This window comes from Mesoplodon densirostris, chromosome X (genome assembly GCF_025265405.1).
Source record: "Mesoplodon densirostris isolate mMesDen1 chromosome X, mMesDen1 primary haplotype, whole genome shotgun sequence".
Lineage (NCBI taxonomy): Eukaryota > Metazoa > Chordata > Mammalia > Artiodactyla > Ziphiidae > Mesoplodon > Mesoplodon densirostris.
The window spans coordinates 89,754,127-89,771,641 of record NC_082681.1 but is presented as its reverse complement, the minus strand read 5'-3'; the positions used below and the strand labels follow the sequence as shown (position 1 = coordinate 89,771,641).

General features: G+C 37.8%; 1 protein-coding gene across 7 annotated transcripts in view; it reads left to right on the top strand.

Moving 5' to 3' along the window:
* The first annotated feature begins 210 nt into the window (after positions 1-210).
* RRAGB (Ras related GTP binding B) overlaps positions 211-17,515 on the top strand; it is a 51,011-nt gene continuing 33,706 nt past the window's right edge. Inside the window, exons 1-5 of one of the 7 annotated variants that reach the window (XM_060086898.1) lie at positions 211-248; positions 1,792-1,825; positions 4,570-4,669; positions 9,027-9,110; positions 11,038-11,104. In XM_060086898.1, coding sequence (XP_059942881.1) covers positions 1,814-1,825; positions 4,570-4,669; positions 9,027-9,110; positions 11,038-11,104 — 263 coding nt within the window. In that variant the 5' untranslated portion in view covers positions 211-248; positions 1,792-1,813. Of the gene's footprint in view, positions 249-280; positions 967-1,791; positions 1,826-4,569; positions 4,670-9,026; positions 9,111-11,037; positions 11,105-17,515 lie in introns of those variants that run through there. The other 6 variants (XM_060086896.1, XM_060086897.1, XM_060086894.1 and 3 more) reach the window with 6 other exon arrangements.

The window sequence follows — 17,515 nt, the reverse complement described above, 5'->3', positions numbered from 1 at the left end:
CCCCACTGAAAAACGTTAAGGGTGAATGAAATAGCAGTTAGGAAAAAAAAAAAAAAAAAAGGCCAGCTTTGAGGCACTAAAATTGCAACCGGCTCCTTTAATTCCCCGCGGCAGGCGGGGCGTGGCACCAGGTGGCCTACAATGAACGCCCCTTCAAGCTGGCAGCGCCCTACCAAGCCTGTGGCTTTGTAAGAGCCCGGGCCACGTGACGGCGGCAGGCGGCGCTCTTTCTCCGCGCAATCTCTATGGTATTCTTCTCAGCCCACCCGCCCCTAGGGAAGCGGCAGTCACGTGACAAGCTCCGGGTTTACGGCAGGTGTCCACGTGATCCTGGCCTGCAGTAGGGTGGCTGCGGTGAGGTACCTGCGCTCCTGAAGGGTGGGCGGTTAGGTCGTAGCCACCGCAACCTCCGGCGGACTCTCCCGAGCGGCCAGGCTCGGGAAAAACGAGCCGACTGAGGCATTCATCGCTTAGTGCCTACGGCACGGGTCTGTTCTTTATGCCACCTCCGCCTTCCTCGTCCCCACCTCTTTGCGGGTGAAGTCCCCTTTGGGTTTCGAGACCTTGGGGCCTGAGGCCCAAACGCGAAACGAACCCCCCCACCCATCCCTCTTTCCTTCTCATCCTCCATCTCTTCCTTTGCATCACCGAATCACTTAGCCATTGAGCTGGCCAGCTCGGCGGTGCCTTGAGGCCAAGTTCGAGGCGGTAAAGGTAACGGTGGGGAAAGCGGCCCCCCAGTGGACAAAGGTGGAGGCAAGACTAGAGCAGGCCTAAGGGCCGCAGGCAAGGAGAATAGGCGGCTGAGGGGGTGAACAGGAAAAAAAAAAGAGTACTGCGGATTTAGAAGGGACTGGAAAGGACTTGTTGCACGATGGAAGAATCTGACTCTGAGAAAAAGATGGAGAAAGAGAATCTGGGGACGAGAATGGATCCTCCCATAGGGGAACCGGAAGGATCGCTTGGGTGGGTGAAGGGTATTAAGTCAAAGCTGGAAGGGAGGGGGCAGGGGGGACGTTCTAACTGAAGAGAGTATTGTGAATTAGAATACCCCACCTATGATAAATTCTTTCGATTTATCAGTAAGGTTGCTTTTGGTGATTGGATAAACTAGCAAGAGGTCTGGTTGCTAACTGGGGAGAAACAATCCTTAGGACAGGCCTGATATCACTCCAGGGAGGGGGAAGTGTTCTAATTGAGGAGGCAGTTCTGAATTGCTTTGAATTGTCAATAAAGGAGATTTTACGTCATCATGTTGACGATAAGAAGACTAGGAAGAGGGTTGGCTTTTCCTGGGCAGAGATCAGTGGCTCGAGAGTGCTTTCTGTGCCGGTTTATACATGAATTTGAGAATTTATATACTTTGTGCCTGTGATGAGTGAAATATGACTTGGAAGGACACCTGAAGGACTTAAGATTTTTAGAAATATGCTGACTTTGAAAAACAGGATATTCAAATATGACAATATTGTTTGATTTATTAAAGCGTTTGTAAATATTGCTTTGATAAATTTTTTAAGGTGATAAAATATTGAATCTTGAATTTTAATGGCTCATTTATATTCCTAAATAAATCTTCCTAGGAGCTATTTCCTGAGCACATAATTAGGGTAGAGGGAGCATAAACCCAGTTTTATAATTTAGGAAAATGAGGGCCTCTACCTAACTGAGGTCCCCCACACAGCTGTACTCAGCTGTTGTACTAAATGTGCTCTTTTGCACCTCTACGTTAATTCCAATTTCTAAGGCAACTGGATCATGGAAACTCTGTCTTTTGGTTTATATCTGCAGGTGGGTGCTACCAAATACAGCCATGAAGAAAAAGGTAAGATGTGTTAGGTACATCAAAAACATGAAGGTAAAGGTAAGAAGTTACTGTTCAGGAAGCATATTTGTGGTCATATCTCTGGTCATCTGTGGTCATATCTCTGGTCATCTTTCCTTGACTGTTGTAGGAACCTTCTACATGCTCTCCCTGACTCTTGTCCCCTTCTTTGCTATCAGATTTAATTTTTCTAATATAGAAATCTAAGTAAGTCATTCACATACTTAAGAACTTTTTGTAACTTCCTGAAGCCCATAGAATACAATCCAAAAGCTTTCATCTCATAGAATGCCCTTTAAAAATCTATTCCTGACTAAACCATCAGCCACACCTTTGCACCCTATCATAGCCACGCAGAATCCAAGTTTTTCTCCAAGTTTACAAATTAATTTGCATTTTGTGCAAGCCATACACACACACTGCACAGGCCTCTGCCTGCACATTTATGTTGAACCCAACTCAAATGTTATCACTATTAGGTTTCATGTGAGTTCTCCAAATGGAATTGGACACTCCTTCCCTTGTGCTCTTATGGTACTGTGCCTCACCTTTGGGTTTAAGAAGAATCGATAAGGGCACAGTTCTAGAGTAAGTTTCTGAATCTTTTGGGCTTTCAGTTTCTCCATTTATAAAATGGTGATAATAAGTTTACCTGTCTCATAGAATTATTATGAAGTTTTTAAACAAGCAAATGCAGGTAGAGCACTTAGATTAGTACTTAATACAGTTAGCCTTGGTAAGTCTTTCATAAGCTATTAAAGTAAGATTTCTTAAACAACAAAAGCTCATAAAAAATAATGAAATATTGCCATTTGCAGCAATATGGATGGACCTAGAGAATATTATGCTTAGTCAAATAAGTCAGAGAAAGACAAATGCTATATGATATCACTTATATATGGAATCTAAAAAATAATACTAATGAATCTATATACACAATAGAAACAGACCCACAGACATAGAAAACAAACTAGTGGTTACAAAGGGGAGAGAGACAAATTAGAGGTATGAGAGTAACAGGCACAAACTACTATACACAAAATACATAAGCAACAAAGATTTACTGTATAGCACAGGGAATTATAACCAATATCTTGTAATAACCTATAATGGAATATAATCTGCAAAAAAAATGAATCACTGTGCTGTACACCTGAAACTAACACAATATTGTAAATCAACTATACTTCAATTAACAAAAAAAAAGAAACACACTGTACTTAGCCTTAACTTTATCTAATAAGTCAGTTATATAACTTCAGTTTGCTAAGGAAATGTTCTTGATGAGCTGGTCTAAAGTTGCTATCAACAAGGATGCCTAAAAATACCAGAAATTTGTAAATGATAAAGAATAAAAGCAAAACGTTTTTCTAACAACTTTAGACTATCTCCTCAGTAACGTTTCCTTAGTGAGATAAAGTTATATAGCTAAATAGATTAAGCCTGAGTGCAGTACCCTTTTATTAATACTCCCTATATTTGTAATGAGAAATTTTTATAAAATACCTTGGAATTGAAGATAGAACATGTATCCTCTCGTTTGAAAATCAAGGTAATTGGAATTATATTTCATAAATTTTGAGTTAGAAAAGACTCTTAGAAGTTACCTCACCCAATTTCCCCTCTAGTGCAAGAATCTACAGCATCTTTGATAGGTGTTTTTCTGTCTTTATTAAATGCTGTCATTGACAAGAAGGTGTTTACCTTCACCCTTTCCATTGTTAAAAAATTGCTTGTTTTATACCTTTGTTTTGATAGCTTGCTCATTCTTTTGATGAACATATTTTGAGCATCTGTTATATGTTAGGCACTGAAGACTCAAAGGGGATTTTCCCTGCCATTCAGGCGCTCAGAGTCTTGTGAGAGACCAAAAAAAAAAAAAATGGATAACTGCAATGCATTATGGTTTTAGCAGTGTCATAAGAATGTCATGGGAGGACAGAGATGAAATACATCTAAGCCAGCCTAGGGCATTGGGATCAGAGAAGTTCTTGAGATGATTACTGAACCAAGACTTGAAGGGTAAGTGGAGCTTAGCTGAAGGAAGAAAAGGGAGTGGAAAGTTACTGGTAGAGAGTTCAGCATGAAAAAAAGACCAGGAGCAATCAAAGGGACTAAAAGCAGTTCAGTTCAGTATGGCTGGACTCGACAAGTTCCAGGCTAGGAGCATCAGAAGATGAGGGCAGAGGAGTAGATAAGCCAGATCAAGGAGGGTCTTATATGTAGTTTAAAGACTTGATCCTGTAGGCGATGGGACACTCTTGAAAAGAAAAGAGTAATTAATGGAACAAAATCATGAGGGTAAGTAAAAGGGATGAAATTAAGGGCAGAGGTGGTCAGGTTGATCCTGAGGAGGAGAAAGAACTTTCAGTTATACTGAAATACCCTGCCAGATAGTTCAGTGCATAAAACATTACATTATGAGAGTTCCTCTCAAGTTGATATTTTGCTAACATAGTACTGAATGCATGATAGTATATATTAATAGCATAATAAATTCACTGTGATTCTATCACCAAGAGAATGTGTGACTCCTGACAGGTAAGTGGCTGGCCTCTGGAATTCTCGGTACCTCTGCATTCACCACTGGTCAGAGAACTAGTCAGTTACAAGTATCCACTCTAGGTTATTAGTACTGTCACTTCAGTGAAACATCAAGTGCAAGAGAGAAATAGATCCCTTTAGACTTGATTTGCTCTTGATTGCTGACTTCTTTCCTTTCTTTTTCCCCATTTTGTCCTTAGGTGCTGTTGATGGGTAAAAGTGGGTCTGGTAAGACCAGCATGAGGTCTATTATCTTTGCAAATTATATTGCAAGAGACACACGTCGCCTTGGTGCAACAAGTAAGATGTTTTATCTTATTGTAAAGTCAGGTGATCTTAATAATTCGCATAACACACTTGGTTGCAGTAACTTGGGGATGCAGAGATTGACAGATTTGTTTTTGAGCATGTTTCCTTTTTTTTCATTCCTTCTCAGAAGGATGTGACCTAATTCTGGTTATTACTGCTTGCTCTCTTGGGGAGGTTCTTTCCTTTCTAGGTTGCTTACCAAATAGGATAACCTTGTCCAACTTCGTTTTTATCCTGCTCTTTCTCAACAAGCATAGGGGTCCTTTTGTTTGTTCATTTTTTAGGAGGGGGAGGGTGTTTGTTTTTAACAGTTATTATATAAACAGAAATTAATTTATAGGCATTAACAAGCATAACATTAAGATTTTATAAAGCAGTAGTCCTAGTCTTCATTAAAAGGTGAATTGTTGGGTTTGGGAGGCTGTCAGAGGGAGGTTACCCAGATCTGTACTCTGCTACTTCTCTTCCTGGATACATATAGATGTTTTCTTTGGAGTTATAGCTTTGACTTGAGAAATGTTTCCTTGCCCTTTATGGTTTGAATGTTAAATCCTGCTTCTTAGTATAGGCTAGCTGGGCTGCCACGGCTGCCAGTTCAGTGGATCTATGCTCCTGGGAGACCCTTTCTGTCTTTAGGCTATAACATCTTTTCATTTTGTAGCACCTAAGGATTTCTGGATTCTTCCTTGGTCCTTGGCCTCTAGGTGACGAAACCATTGCTTTACCTGGCTTTCAAATTTTCCTGATCTGGGTTGCTAGCATCTTGGACACTTTTAGGGACAAGACACCCACTACTTCATAAGGTATCTCTGGTTTCAAGAACAACAAACATTTTTAAAACACCCTATGTTCCAGAACCTAGGATACAAAAGAGAAGGGAACCTCATTTCTGTTCTTAACGTGCTTGGAGTGTAGAATAGACTCTCATAATTAGGGAAGCTTTAATGATTAGAAAGTTATTTCTTAGAGCCCTCAATCTATTTCCATTTATTTCTGTTAGCTGGTACACTTTCTGTTCTCTTGAGCCTCAGTAAATATTTTAGTATGATTAATGTCTCAATCTATCCTAGCCATTCCTTGCCTCCCAAATATTATCTTCCTTAAGTTAAATATCTCCAGTTCCTTCATCTATTCCTCGTTTGACATCATTTTGAAGCATTTTTAAGGACTTGTTAGAATATGTCTATATTTTTTTAGTGATGAGATTTAAATGAAGATGTGGTCTAATCAGAGCAGAGTAGGACTGTTACGTCTCTTGTTCTATAGGCATCACACTACTGTTAGCACAGTCTATCCCCTACTCTCCTGTGGAGCAGCCTTCATCATACTGAGTCATACTAAAAAAAAGAAAATTCCTTTTCACATATATTTTTATTAAAACAACATATCCTCCTTCTGATTCTTGTGAAGTTAATATTTTGAACCTAAGAATAAATGCTTATCTCTATTAAATTATTCAGTTTTGATTGTTTTAGCCCATGAAAGGTTAACTTAAATACAGAACAAGTTACTATCTCACTGGGCCTCAGTTTCCTTATCCATAGAAAAGGGGTTGGATCCTATTTTCATTTTAGCTACTTATTCTCTCATTTGATATGTTAGCTATCCTTCCTAGCTTTGTGCAGTTTGTATACTTGATAAGCATCTCATGTAGTTTTCATCTAAGTCATTTATCAAAAATTTTGGCCAGGACGGGGTCCTATGGCCTGTTGTGCCTCAAGAGACTTCCTTCTAGAAAGTACCTGTCCAAACTTCTCCCTGTTTTGATTTGCTGTATTTTATTTTTTTTCTATTTTTCCAAGTTTAATATCTAGACCTAATAATCACATGGTTTCAGTAGATCAGAGGAAGCTAATGTTTATTGTATGGTGTTTTATTTACTTTAGTTCTCATATTAACTTCATTTTAATAGGGGAAGAAAGTATGACTTAGAAGTTAAGGTCATGCAACTCATAAGTGTTAGAGCTAGAATGTCAATCTGTGCTCCTACTGTATTCATTGTTCTACAGCCACAATTCCTGGCAGACTTCTTTCTGTTTATGTTTTAAATTCTGCACATTTCATTGATGTACTTTTTTTCTAGTCCAATTAATATTTTTGTTTTTAGCTAATCAGCAGAGTTGATTTACTACCTAAGTCTGGTGAATAGTCTTAAAACCCAAATTTCAGAGCTAGTCATGCTATTTAATAATTTTGAAATAATCCAGCAGATTTGTTAAAAAGTTATGAAGAGAATGTTGCAAATTATATGAACCCTGTACATGAAGCAGGCCATTTATTTTAACAGCGTTTTTCTGGAGCTTCCTGTGGATGGGACGGGGTTCTTGACCTTAAGAATATCTCAAGTGGGACCTTTATCAATAATACTTTGTTAGTAAGTGCTGTATTTCTTAAAGGTGATAAGAGTATACTTCAAAATATTATGTTGGCCTGATGCTTTAGTGTATCACTAGCTAGTTTGTCATTGCTGAAGAAAGGTCTTGGTTCTACTTGCTAAACTTATAGACTAATTAAAAATACATATAGTGTGTTGATTCTTACTTACTATTCCTTTTTGTGAAGTTACTGATTTTCTTTAAAAGTAGTGAAAGAGTACATATTCTAAAATATTATATCACCTTGAATGTTTTAGTGTTTCTTTAGTTTGTCATTGCTGAAAAAAGTCCAGGTTAATTTTGTTAAACTTAGAGTGTACTGTGTTTTGAAATTTGAAGTAAGGATACAAAATGGTGGTATTCATTTATCAGGGGGCTGTTAAAATGTGTTTGTTGGAATAGTAAACTTGTCAATAAAAATGTGATTATGAAGTATTTTAGCCTCAAACACTGTTGACGGCTCCAAGATTTCCTGCCTTCTCAAAATTCTCTGATCCCTTGGCTTTTATTTAATGCTTTATTACCCTAGTTTTATTCCTTTATCTTTAACCATCCCTTCCTTTTAAAAAAATGAGTATTTTCTTCTTTCTGCCCCATAAGTGTATGTGATTTCCCAAAGCTCTGTTCTTGGTTCTTTTCAGTTGCTGTTATGATAGCAGGACAGGAAGATTAGGAGAGCCAGAGGGCCCTATAGGAGACCTGAGACTCAAGAGGGAGGCAGAAATTGGGGGTTAGATCATAAAATACTCTATAAGCCAAGTCAGGTAGTTTAAACTGAGGGTAGAGGGCAACCCTTAGAGAGTTTCAAACAAAAGTAATATCAGATTTCAATATTTTTAATTTTCAATTTTAATTAGAAAAGTAATACTTGTGAAAGATTCAAACATTGCAGAAGTGTAGAGAGTCTACTCTGTCCCTCATTCTCAGGCCTACTTCCTAGGGACAGCCACCATTAGTAATTTGAGGTTATCCTTTTGGCCTTATGTTTTCTGGGTATATAGAGTCATATATAGACAGAGACATGTTATTTTTTTTCTTTTTAAAGAAGAATGAAATAAAATCTGCACTGTGGAGAGATCATTATACCTGTAATATAGAGGATAGATTGGAGGGAGGCAAGGGAAGAAACAGATTGACAGATTAGGGAAATGTTTTTAGTAGACCAGGTAAGAGATGATAGGGTCTTAACTTGGGTTAGGGTGGTAATAGTGGGTATGGTGAGAAGTAAATGGATTTGGGATATTTAAAAGGTAGAGTCAATGTGACTTGCTGGTAGGTTTGGGGGGAATGATGGGGGAAAGAGTGGACTCAAGGATGAAACTTAGTGTTTGGCTTAGGCATCTGGTTAAATTCACTGAGTTAAGGAGGACTGAAAGAGGATAGATTTTGTGGGAAGAATGGGCAGATGATGAGTTATATTTGGATACATTGAGTTTGGGATACTTGTGGTTTATGCAAGTAAATATGTCCAGTATATGATTCAGAAAGGGAAGAGAGAAATCTGTATTATAGATACATGTTTATGGATTATCAGTATCCAAGTGGTAAATAAGATGATATGAATTGATTAGCTTGCCTGGGGGGAAGAATACATAGAGAGAAGAGTAGGTGGCCAAAGATGGAATCCTGAAGAACTCCAGCATTTAAGGGACAGAAAGAAGAATAGGAGCCTGTGAAAGAGGACCTGCCAGAGAGGTTATAGGTGATGCTCTCAGAGGCCAGGAGAAGAGAATTTTTTGAGAAGAGAGTAGTCAACAGTGTCATGCTGCAGAAAGTAAGACAAGGACTAAAAAGTCCATTGGATTTGGTAATGGGGCCATTGGTCACTTGATGAAAACAATTTCTATGATATGGGAGTAGAAACCAGATTTCTATCCCATGTGCTCCATATCTAAACAGTCGCTGAATCCTGTCACTTCTTTTATTATTGTCTTTCCCTTTCTCAGTAGCACTTCTTTCCATTTTTTTTTTAGTACTAGACCGTTTACATAGTCTTCAAATTAATAGCAGTTTGAGCACCTACTCTCTCGTAGACTCTGTTGGAAATACAAAGACATGTAAGATATGATTCCTTTTCCAAGGAGGGGGAAGTAAAGGGGAGAAGGGAAGTAGTTTGAGCACCTACTACGTGCCAGGCACTTAATGTATGATAACTCCTGTAATCCTCACAGTAATGTGAGGTCAGTACTATGCCTCCAACCTTTTTTTTTAACAGGAAACTAATACTCAGAGGTTAAGTGATTTACCCAAGGTCACACAGAGAGGTAGAGCTGGTATTTGAACTAAGAACTGTTTGACTCCAATGCCCATGTTTTTTTTAAGTAATGCTTTGCTGCTTATGATCTAGGTTATGAGAAGATAAAATTGCACAAAAGTTAGATAGCAGTCAATTTAAGCAACAGCTTCAAGGTAGTCATAGAAGAAACACCACTGTGTGATGTTTAACTGTTACATAAACTGTAAAGATGATAATTGCTAGACTTTGAGAAATTTCCAGGATAAGAATTTTCATTATTGTTCCTTGTGATTTTTAGTGCCTGGCAGAGAGTAGATGCTTAATACATGTTTAAATGAATTCAGAGGGAGTGATGATGGTAAGTGGGGGTGGCCAGGTAGGGCTTTTAGAGGAGGTGGGATTTAAGCTGGGTCGTAGAAGATGAATCTAACTTTGGAAGAAAGGTGGGGAGGACTTTCTAGGCAGATGGACAGAGTAGGCAAAGTAAAGGGTGGGGAGGGAAGTGTAAGGCAGAGGTCGCAAACAGGCAGCCTGTATGCTGAATAAGGCCTGTAGATGTGTTTTGTTTGGCCTGTGTAATGTTTTAGAAAAATTGGAATTAGTTATCAATATGTAAAAGTTTCCATTAAAAATCTGGATTTCCCACTACTATTGAAAAATTTAAAGATCTGGTAATCCTGAGCCCACGTTCCTGCATGGCAAATGAGCTAGAGCTGTGTAACTGCTACCCACTCCATCGTCCCCTTGGGTGGATATTTACTCTCCATACATGATCAGCTTCACTCTTGTACGTTTACCGGCCTGGCTTCTATTAGCAAGTTTGCGACCCCTGATGTAAGGTATGTTGGAGGTTGGGGTGGTAGAGGGGTTTGGGAGGACTATGAATAAACCAAATTGGACTGGAGCAAAAGGCTTCGTTAATGTGAATCATTGGGGAACATAAAGGTAGATTGGAAGCCAAATTCTGAAGGACCTTGAATGCCCCCCGTGTAGGTCTGGAGGAGCCATTGAAAGTTTTTTGAATGGGGAGTGACATGTTCAAAGTAGTGTTAAGAAGATGAATCTGGCAGTAGCCTATAGGATGAAGTAAAGTGAGTAAGGCTTCCTGGTGGGAGGTAATTATGGAGCTACTGTAGTTGTATAGGCTTGAGAAGGTAAGGGCCTTCCTTAATGTTAGTAGCAGGTTGTAAAACAAAGAGTGGAAATGAGAGAGATTACAAAGGAATAACAATTAATTGAATGTGGACAGAGGAGTCAAAAATGACCCCCTCAAAGTGGGAAAATGGTAGGGTCATTAACCAAAATAAGGAAATCAATAGAGGGAGCGAGTTTGGTTATGTTTTATGTTTGTTTTGTATTTGGTTTTTGTTGTCTTTTTTTAATTTTTAAATTTTTAAAATTTTTGTGGAGGTGTCTGTGGGTCAGAAAAGAGCTATTAAATGGTATATGTTTCTGTCTTACATGTTGAAATTTTAACAGTATTATAATTGGAGATTGTTTCTGCTCTAAGCACTAAAACAACTAAAAAGTAAAACGACTTACGTGAGAGCCAGTTCTGTAGCTCAGGGTAGTTTAGGTGCCCACCTTGCCACTAAACCACACTACTAAGCTGAAAATCACCTTCTTGTTGTAGCTTTGAGCATTTCACTCCACTTTGGTCTTTCTAAATTCCATGGGTTAGCACGTTGCTTATTTTGAGTTTCATCTCGCATGCTACAATTACTAGATTTGTCATGTTTATCTTCCAGTTGATGTAGAACATTCTCATGTTCGATTTCTGGGAAACCTGGTATTGAACCTGTGGGACTGTGGTGGGTAAGTACCATCTGCTTAATTCTTCATGAGGCCAATGTCAATAATCATGGCATGTAGTATAATCAGTACAGAGAATACATTAAAATAACTATCATTTGTAATAGCTACATTAGATAGAAATTACTTCAGAATTGGCACTTGATTAAATAAAGATCTCTGACTTTCATGTCATTGTGAAAATGCCCTCTGTATGTGACATGTTTAAGCAGCACTCACACAAGCTGTATCTAGGTATCTGTAGTATGGGATCAAACATTCTTCTCTTTTTCTGGTGAAGAAATTAGGTTTCTATCTCAGGTGGCCTCACACCAGTCCTGAGCTCTTAGCCATCGTGCCATACCGCCTCATTCTTGGTTATTTCAATAATTATCTCCAGGCAGTCTAAGCACTGTTGATTGGACCTCAGTTCTCCAGCTGAGTTTCCCACTGTTGGAGGAATAGGAGACAGTTTTTCCTCTCATGTCCAAGACACTTCCAGAATATCCTATCATAAATACACATTCACTGTGCATATGGTGCTCCCTTGCATCTCTGTACTGAAGCAGCAACATGTAGTGCACAGTGGTTAGGAGCCTAAGCTATGGAGTTAGATTGGGGTTTGTATCTCAGCTCTGTTAGCTGTGTTATCTTGGCTAGATCATTTAAACTCTCTGAGCTACAGTTTCTTCATCCGTATAGGAATAATGGTAGTACCAACTCGTGTGGTTGTTTTGATGATTAAGATTATATATATGTATATATATGTGTGTGTATATATATTATATATACCATATATATATATATATATATATATATATATATTTCAAGAGTACCTACAAAATAAATACATGTTATAATTAGCTCAGTGTCTCCCAGCTCCTAGTATAGAGCCAGCCATGGAATAGGTGCTCAATGAATATTTGTTGAAAGAATAACAAATAAGAAAATGACTTCCTTATTGCTAGCAGACGGATAACACCCTAGTAGCTTTCTCCATGTAAATCCTTCCTCAGTATCATTTCTTCCAATTCTGTAATCTGTGTCAAGAGATTAGTTCAAGTCCTTTGCTTTTAGGCACTAACGTTATTGTCATTTTTACAGATAACTCACAGCTACTTAATAGCAAAGTGTAGGACTAGAAGCTAGGTTCATGATTTTTTTTTAAAGGAACTACTGTTTATTGAGAGCATGCTATATGCCAGGTTTCATGCTAGATTCTTTCCTGTAGGAAAGAAAATCTATAGATTTTCAGGATAGCCTCCAGAAATGTAGAAAACTAAATTCACGAGAAACCCCCACCCCAGTACACTGATTATTCTGGTTTTCTAGAAATCTATTCAACATTCATTCAGCAAACCTCTGTTGATTACCTACCATGTACCACACAGTGAGCAAAGCATTGAAAGTTACACCATAGTAGATTAACATACACAGTATTTGGTGGCTATGACAAAAACCTTTAAATATAATCTTTTTTCTTTCCTTTATTTATTTAATTGTTTTATTTTTGTCTAGTTTTTAAGATTTAATTTTTGTTGAGGTAACATTGGTTTATAACATAAGTTTCATGTGTACAACATTATATTTCTACTTCTGTATACCCTACAGCATGCTCACAACCAAAAATTTACTTTCTATCCATCCATCAGCATACAGTTGACCACCTTTACCCTTTCTGCCCTCCCCGCTGCCCCTTTCCCTCTGGTAACCACTACTCTGTTCTCTGTGTCTATGGGTTTGTTTTTGTTTTATTTACTTTGTTTATTTTATTTATTGTTTGTTTTTTATATCATGGGTGAGGTCATATGGTATTTGTCTTTGTCCATCTGACTTATTTCACTTAGCATAATACTCTCAAGATCCATCCAGGTTGTTGCAAATGGCAAGTTTTCATCTTTTTTTATGGCTGAGTAATAGTACATTGTATATAGATACCACATCTTTTCTTTTTTTCTTTCCTAGTACTTTACTTCTTTAGAGCAGTTTTGGATTCACAGCAAAATTGAACAAAAAGTATAGACATTTCCCATTACCCCCGGTCTCCACATGTGCATAGCCTCCCCCATTATTAACATTCCCCATCAGAGTGATACATTTGTTACAAGTGATGAACCTACATTGACACAACATTATTACCCAAAGTCTATAGTTTACATTAGGGTTCATTCTTGGTATTGCACTTTCTATGTGTTTGGACAAATATATAATGACATGAATCCACCATCATAGTATCATACACAGTAGTTTCAGTGGCCTAAAAATCATGTGCTCTGCCTATGCATCCCTCCCTCCATCCACCTTAACTCCTGGCAACCATTAATCTTCTTACAATCTCCACAGTTTTAACTTTTTCAGAATGTCATAAACTTGGAATCACACAGTGTGTAGCCTTTTCATATTGGCGTCTTTTTTTTTTCCTTTTTTTCTTTTTGGCTGCACCACGCAGCATGTGGGATCTTAGTTCTCTGACCAGGGATCGAACCCGTGTCCCCTGCATTGGAAGCATGGAGTCTTAACCACTGGACCACCAGGGAAATCCCCATATTGGCTTCTTTCACTTACTAATGTACATTTTTTTAATATCTTTATTGGAGTATAATTACTTTACAATGGTGTGTCACTTTCTGATTTATAACACGGTGAATCAGTTATACATATACATATGTCCCCATATCTCTTCCCTCTTGCGTCCCTCCCACCCACCCTCACTATCCCACCCCTCTAGGTGGTCACAAACACTAACCTGATCTCTCTGTGCTATGCGGCTGCTTCCCACGCTATCGGTTTTACATTTGGTAGTGTATATATGGACATGCCACTCTTTCACTTTGTCCCAGCTTACCCCTTCCCCTCCCCATATCCTCAACTCCATTCTCTGGTAGGTCTGCATCTCTATTCCCGTCTTGCCCCTAGGTTCTTCATGACCATTTTTTTCCCCTTAGATTCCATATATATGTGTTAGCATACAGTATTTGTTTTTCTCTTTCTGACTTACTTCACTCTGTATGACAGATTCTAGGTCCATCCAACTCACTACAAATAACTCAATTTCATTCCTTTTTATGGCTGAGTAATATTCCATTGTATATATGTGCCACATCTTCTTTATCCATTCATCTGTCGATGGACACTTAGGTGGTTTCCATATCCTGGCTATTGTAAATAGAGCTGCAGTGAACATTTTGGTACATGACTCTTTTGGAATTATGATTTTCTCAGGGTATATGCTCAGTAGTGAGATTGCTGGGTCGTATGGTAGTTCTATTTTTAGTTTTTTAAGTAACATCAATATTGTTCTCCATACTGGCTGTATCAATTTACATTCCCACCAACAGTGCAAGACGGTTCCCTTTTTTCCACACCCTCTCCAGCATTTATTGTTGGTAGATTTTTTGATGATAGCCATTCTGACTGGTGTGAGATGATATCTCATTGTAGCTTTGATTTTCATTTCTCTAATGATTACTGATGTTGAGCATTCTTTCATGTGTTTCTTGGCAGTCTGTATATCTTTGGAGAATTGTCTATTTAGGTCTTCTGTCCATTTTTGGATTGGGTTGTTTGATTTTTGATATTGAGGTGTATGAGCTGCTTGCAAATTTTGGAGATTAATCCTTTGTCAGTTGCTTCATTTGGAAAAATTTTCTCTCATTCTGAGGGTTGTCTTTTCGTCTTGTTTATGGTTTCCCTTGCTGTGCAAAAGCTTTTAAGTTTCATTAGGTCCCATTTGTTTATTTTTGTTTTTATTTCCATTTCGCTAGGAGATGGGTCAAAAGCATCTTGATGTGATTTATATCATAGATTGTTCTGCCTATGTTTTCCTCTAAGAGTTTGATAGTGTCTGGTCTTACATTTAGGTCTTTAATCCATTCTGAGTTTATTTTTGTGTATAGTGTTAGGGAGTGTTCTAATTTCATTCTTTTACATGTAGCTGTCCAGTTTTCCCAGCACCAATTATTGAAGAGACTGTCTTTTCTCCACTGTATATTCTTGCCTCCTTTATCAAAGATAAGGTGACCATATGTGTGTGCATTTATCTCTGGGCTTCCTCTCCTGTTTCATTGATCTATATTTCTGTTTTTGTGCCCAAACCATACTGTTTTGATTACGGTAGCTTTGTAGTATAGTCTGAAGTCCAGGAGCCTGATTCCTCCAGCTCTGTTGTTCTTTCCCAAGATTGCTTTGGCTATTCGGGGTCTTTTGTGTTTCCATATAAACTGTGAAATTCTTTGTTGTAGTTCTGTGAAAAATGCCACTAGTAGTTTGATAGGGATTGCATGGAATCTGTAGATTGCTTTGGGTAGTAGAGTCATTTTCACAATGTTGATTCTTCCAATCCAAGAACATGGTATATCTCTCCATCTATGTGTATCATCTTTAATTTCTTTCATCAGTGTCTTATAATTTTCTGCATACAGGTCTTTTGTCTACTTAGGTAAGTTTATTCCTAGATATTTTATTCTTTTCGTTGCAGTGGTAAATGGGAGTGTTTTCTTAATTTCATTTTCAGATTTTTCATCATTAGTGTACAGGAATGCAAGAGATTTCTGTGCATTAATTTTGTATCCTGCTACTTTACCAAATTCATTGATTAGCTCCAGTAATTTTCTGGTAGCACCTTTAGGATTTTCTATATATAGTATCATATCATCTGCAAACAGTGACAGTTTTACTTCTTCTTTTCTGATCTGGATTCCTTTTATTTCTTTTTCTCCTCTGATTGCTGTGGCTAAAACTTCCAAAACTAGGTTGAATAAGAGTGGTGAGAGTGGGCAACCTTGTCTTGCTCCTGATCTTAGTGGAAATGCTTTCCGTTTTTCACCATTGAGGACGATGTTGGCTGTGGGTTTGTCATAGATGGCCTTTATTATGTTGAGGAAAGTTCCCTCTATGCCTACTTTTTACAGGGTTTTTATCATAAATCGGTGTTGAATTTTGTCAAAAGCTTTTTCTGCCTCTGTTGGATGATCATGTGGTTTTTCTCCTTCAATTTGTTAATATGGTGTATCACGTTTATTGCTTTGCATATATTGATGGATCCTTGCATTCCTGGGATAAACACCACTTGATCATGATGTCTGATCCTCTTAATGTGCTGTTGGATTCTATTTGCCAGTATTTTTTGAGGAGTTTTTCATCTATGTTGATCAGTGATATTGACCTGTAGTTTTTCTTTTTTGTGACATCTTTGGTTTTGGTATCAGGGTGATGGTGGCCTCGTAGAATGAATTTGGGAGTATTCCTCCCTCTGGTGTATTTTGGAAGAGTTTGAGAAGGATAGGTTTTAGCTCTTCTCTAAATGTTTGATAGAATTCGCCTGTGAAGCCATCTGGTCCTGGGCTTTTGTTTGTTGGAAGATTTTTAATTACAGTTTCAATTTCAGTGCTTCTGATTGGTCTGTTCATATTTTCTATTTTTTCCTGGTTCAGTCTCGGAAGGTTGTGCATTTCTAAGAATTTGTCCTTTTCTTCCAGGTAGTCCATTTTTTTGGCATATAGTTGCTTGCAGTAATGTCTCATGATCCTTTGTATTTCTGCATTGTCAGTTGTTACTTCTCCTTTTTCATTTCTAATTCTATTGATTTGAGTCTTCTCCCATTTTTTCCTTGATAAGTCTGGCTAATGGTTTATCAATTTTGTTTATCTTCTCAAAGAACCAGCTTTTAGTTTTATTGATCTTTGCTATCGTTTCCTTCATTTCTTTTTCATTTGTTTCTGAGCTGATCTTTATGATTTCTTTCCTTCAGCTAAGTTTGGGGTTTTTTGTTCTTCTGTCTCTAATCACTTTATGTGTAAGGTTAGGTTGTTTATTTGAGATGTTTCTTGTTTCTTAAAGCAGGATTATATTGCTATAAACTTCCCTCTTAGAACTGCTTCTGCTGCATCCCATAGGTTTTGGGTCATCCTGTTTTCATTGTCACTTTTTTCCATGTATTTTCTGACTTCCTCTTTGATTTCTTCAGTGACCTCTTGGTTATTTAATAGTGTACTGTTTTGTCTCCATGTGTTTGTATTTTTTACAGATTTTTTTCCTGTAATTGATATGTACTCTCATAGTGTTGCGGTTGGAGAAGATACTTGATACGGTTTCAGTTTTCTTAAATTTACCAAGGCTTGATTTGTGACACAAGATATGATCTATCCTGGGGAATGTTCCATGAGCACTTGAGAACAATGTGAATTCTGTTGTTTTTGGATGGAATGTCCTATAAATATCAATTAAGTTCATCTTGCTTAATGTATCATATAAAGCTTGTGTTTCCTTATGTATTTTCATTTTGGATGATCTGTCCATTGGTGAAAATGGAGTGTTAAAGTCCCCTACTATGATTGTGTTAATGTCGATTTCCCCTTTTATAGCTTTTCATAGTTGCCTTATGTATTGAGGTGCTCCTATGTTGGGTGCATAAATATTTACAATTATTATATCTTC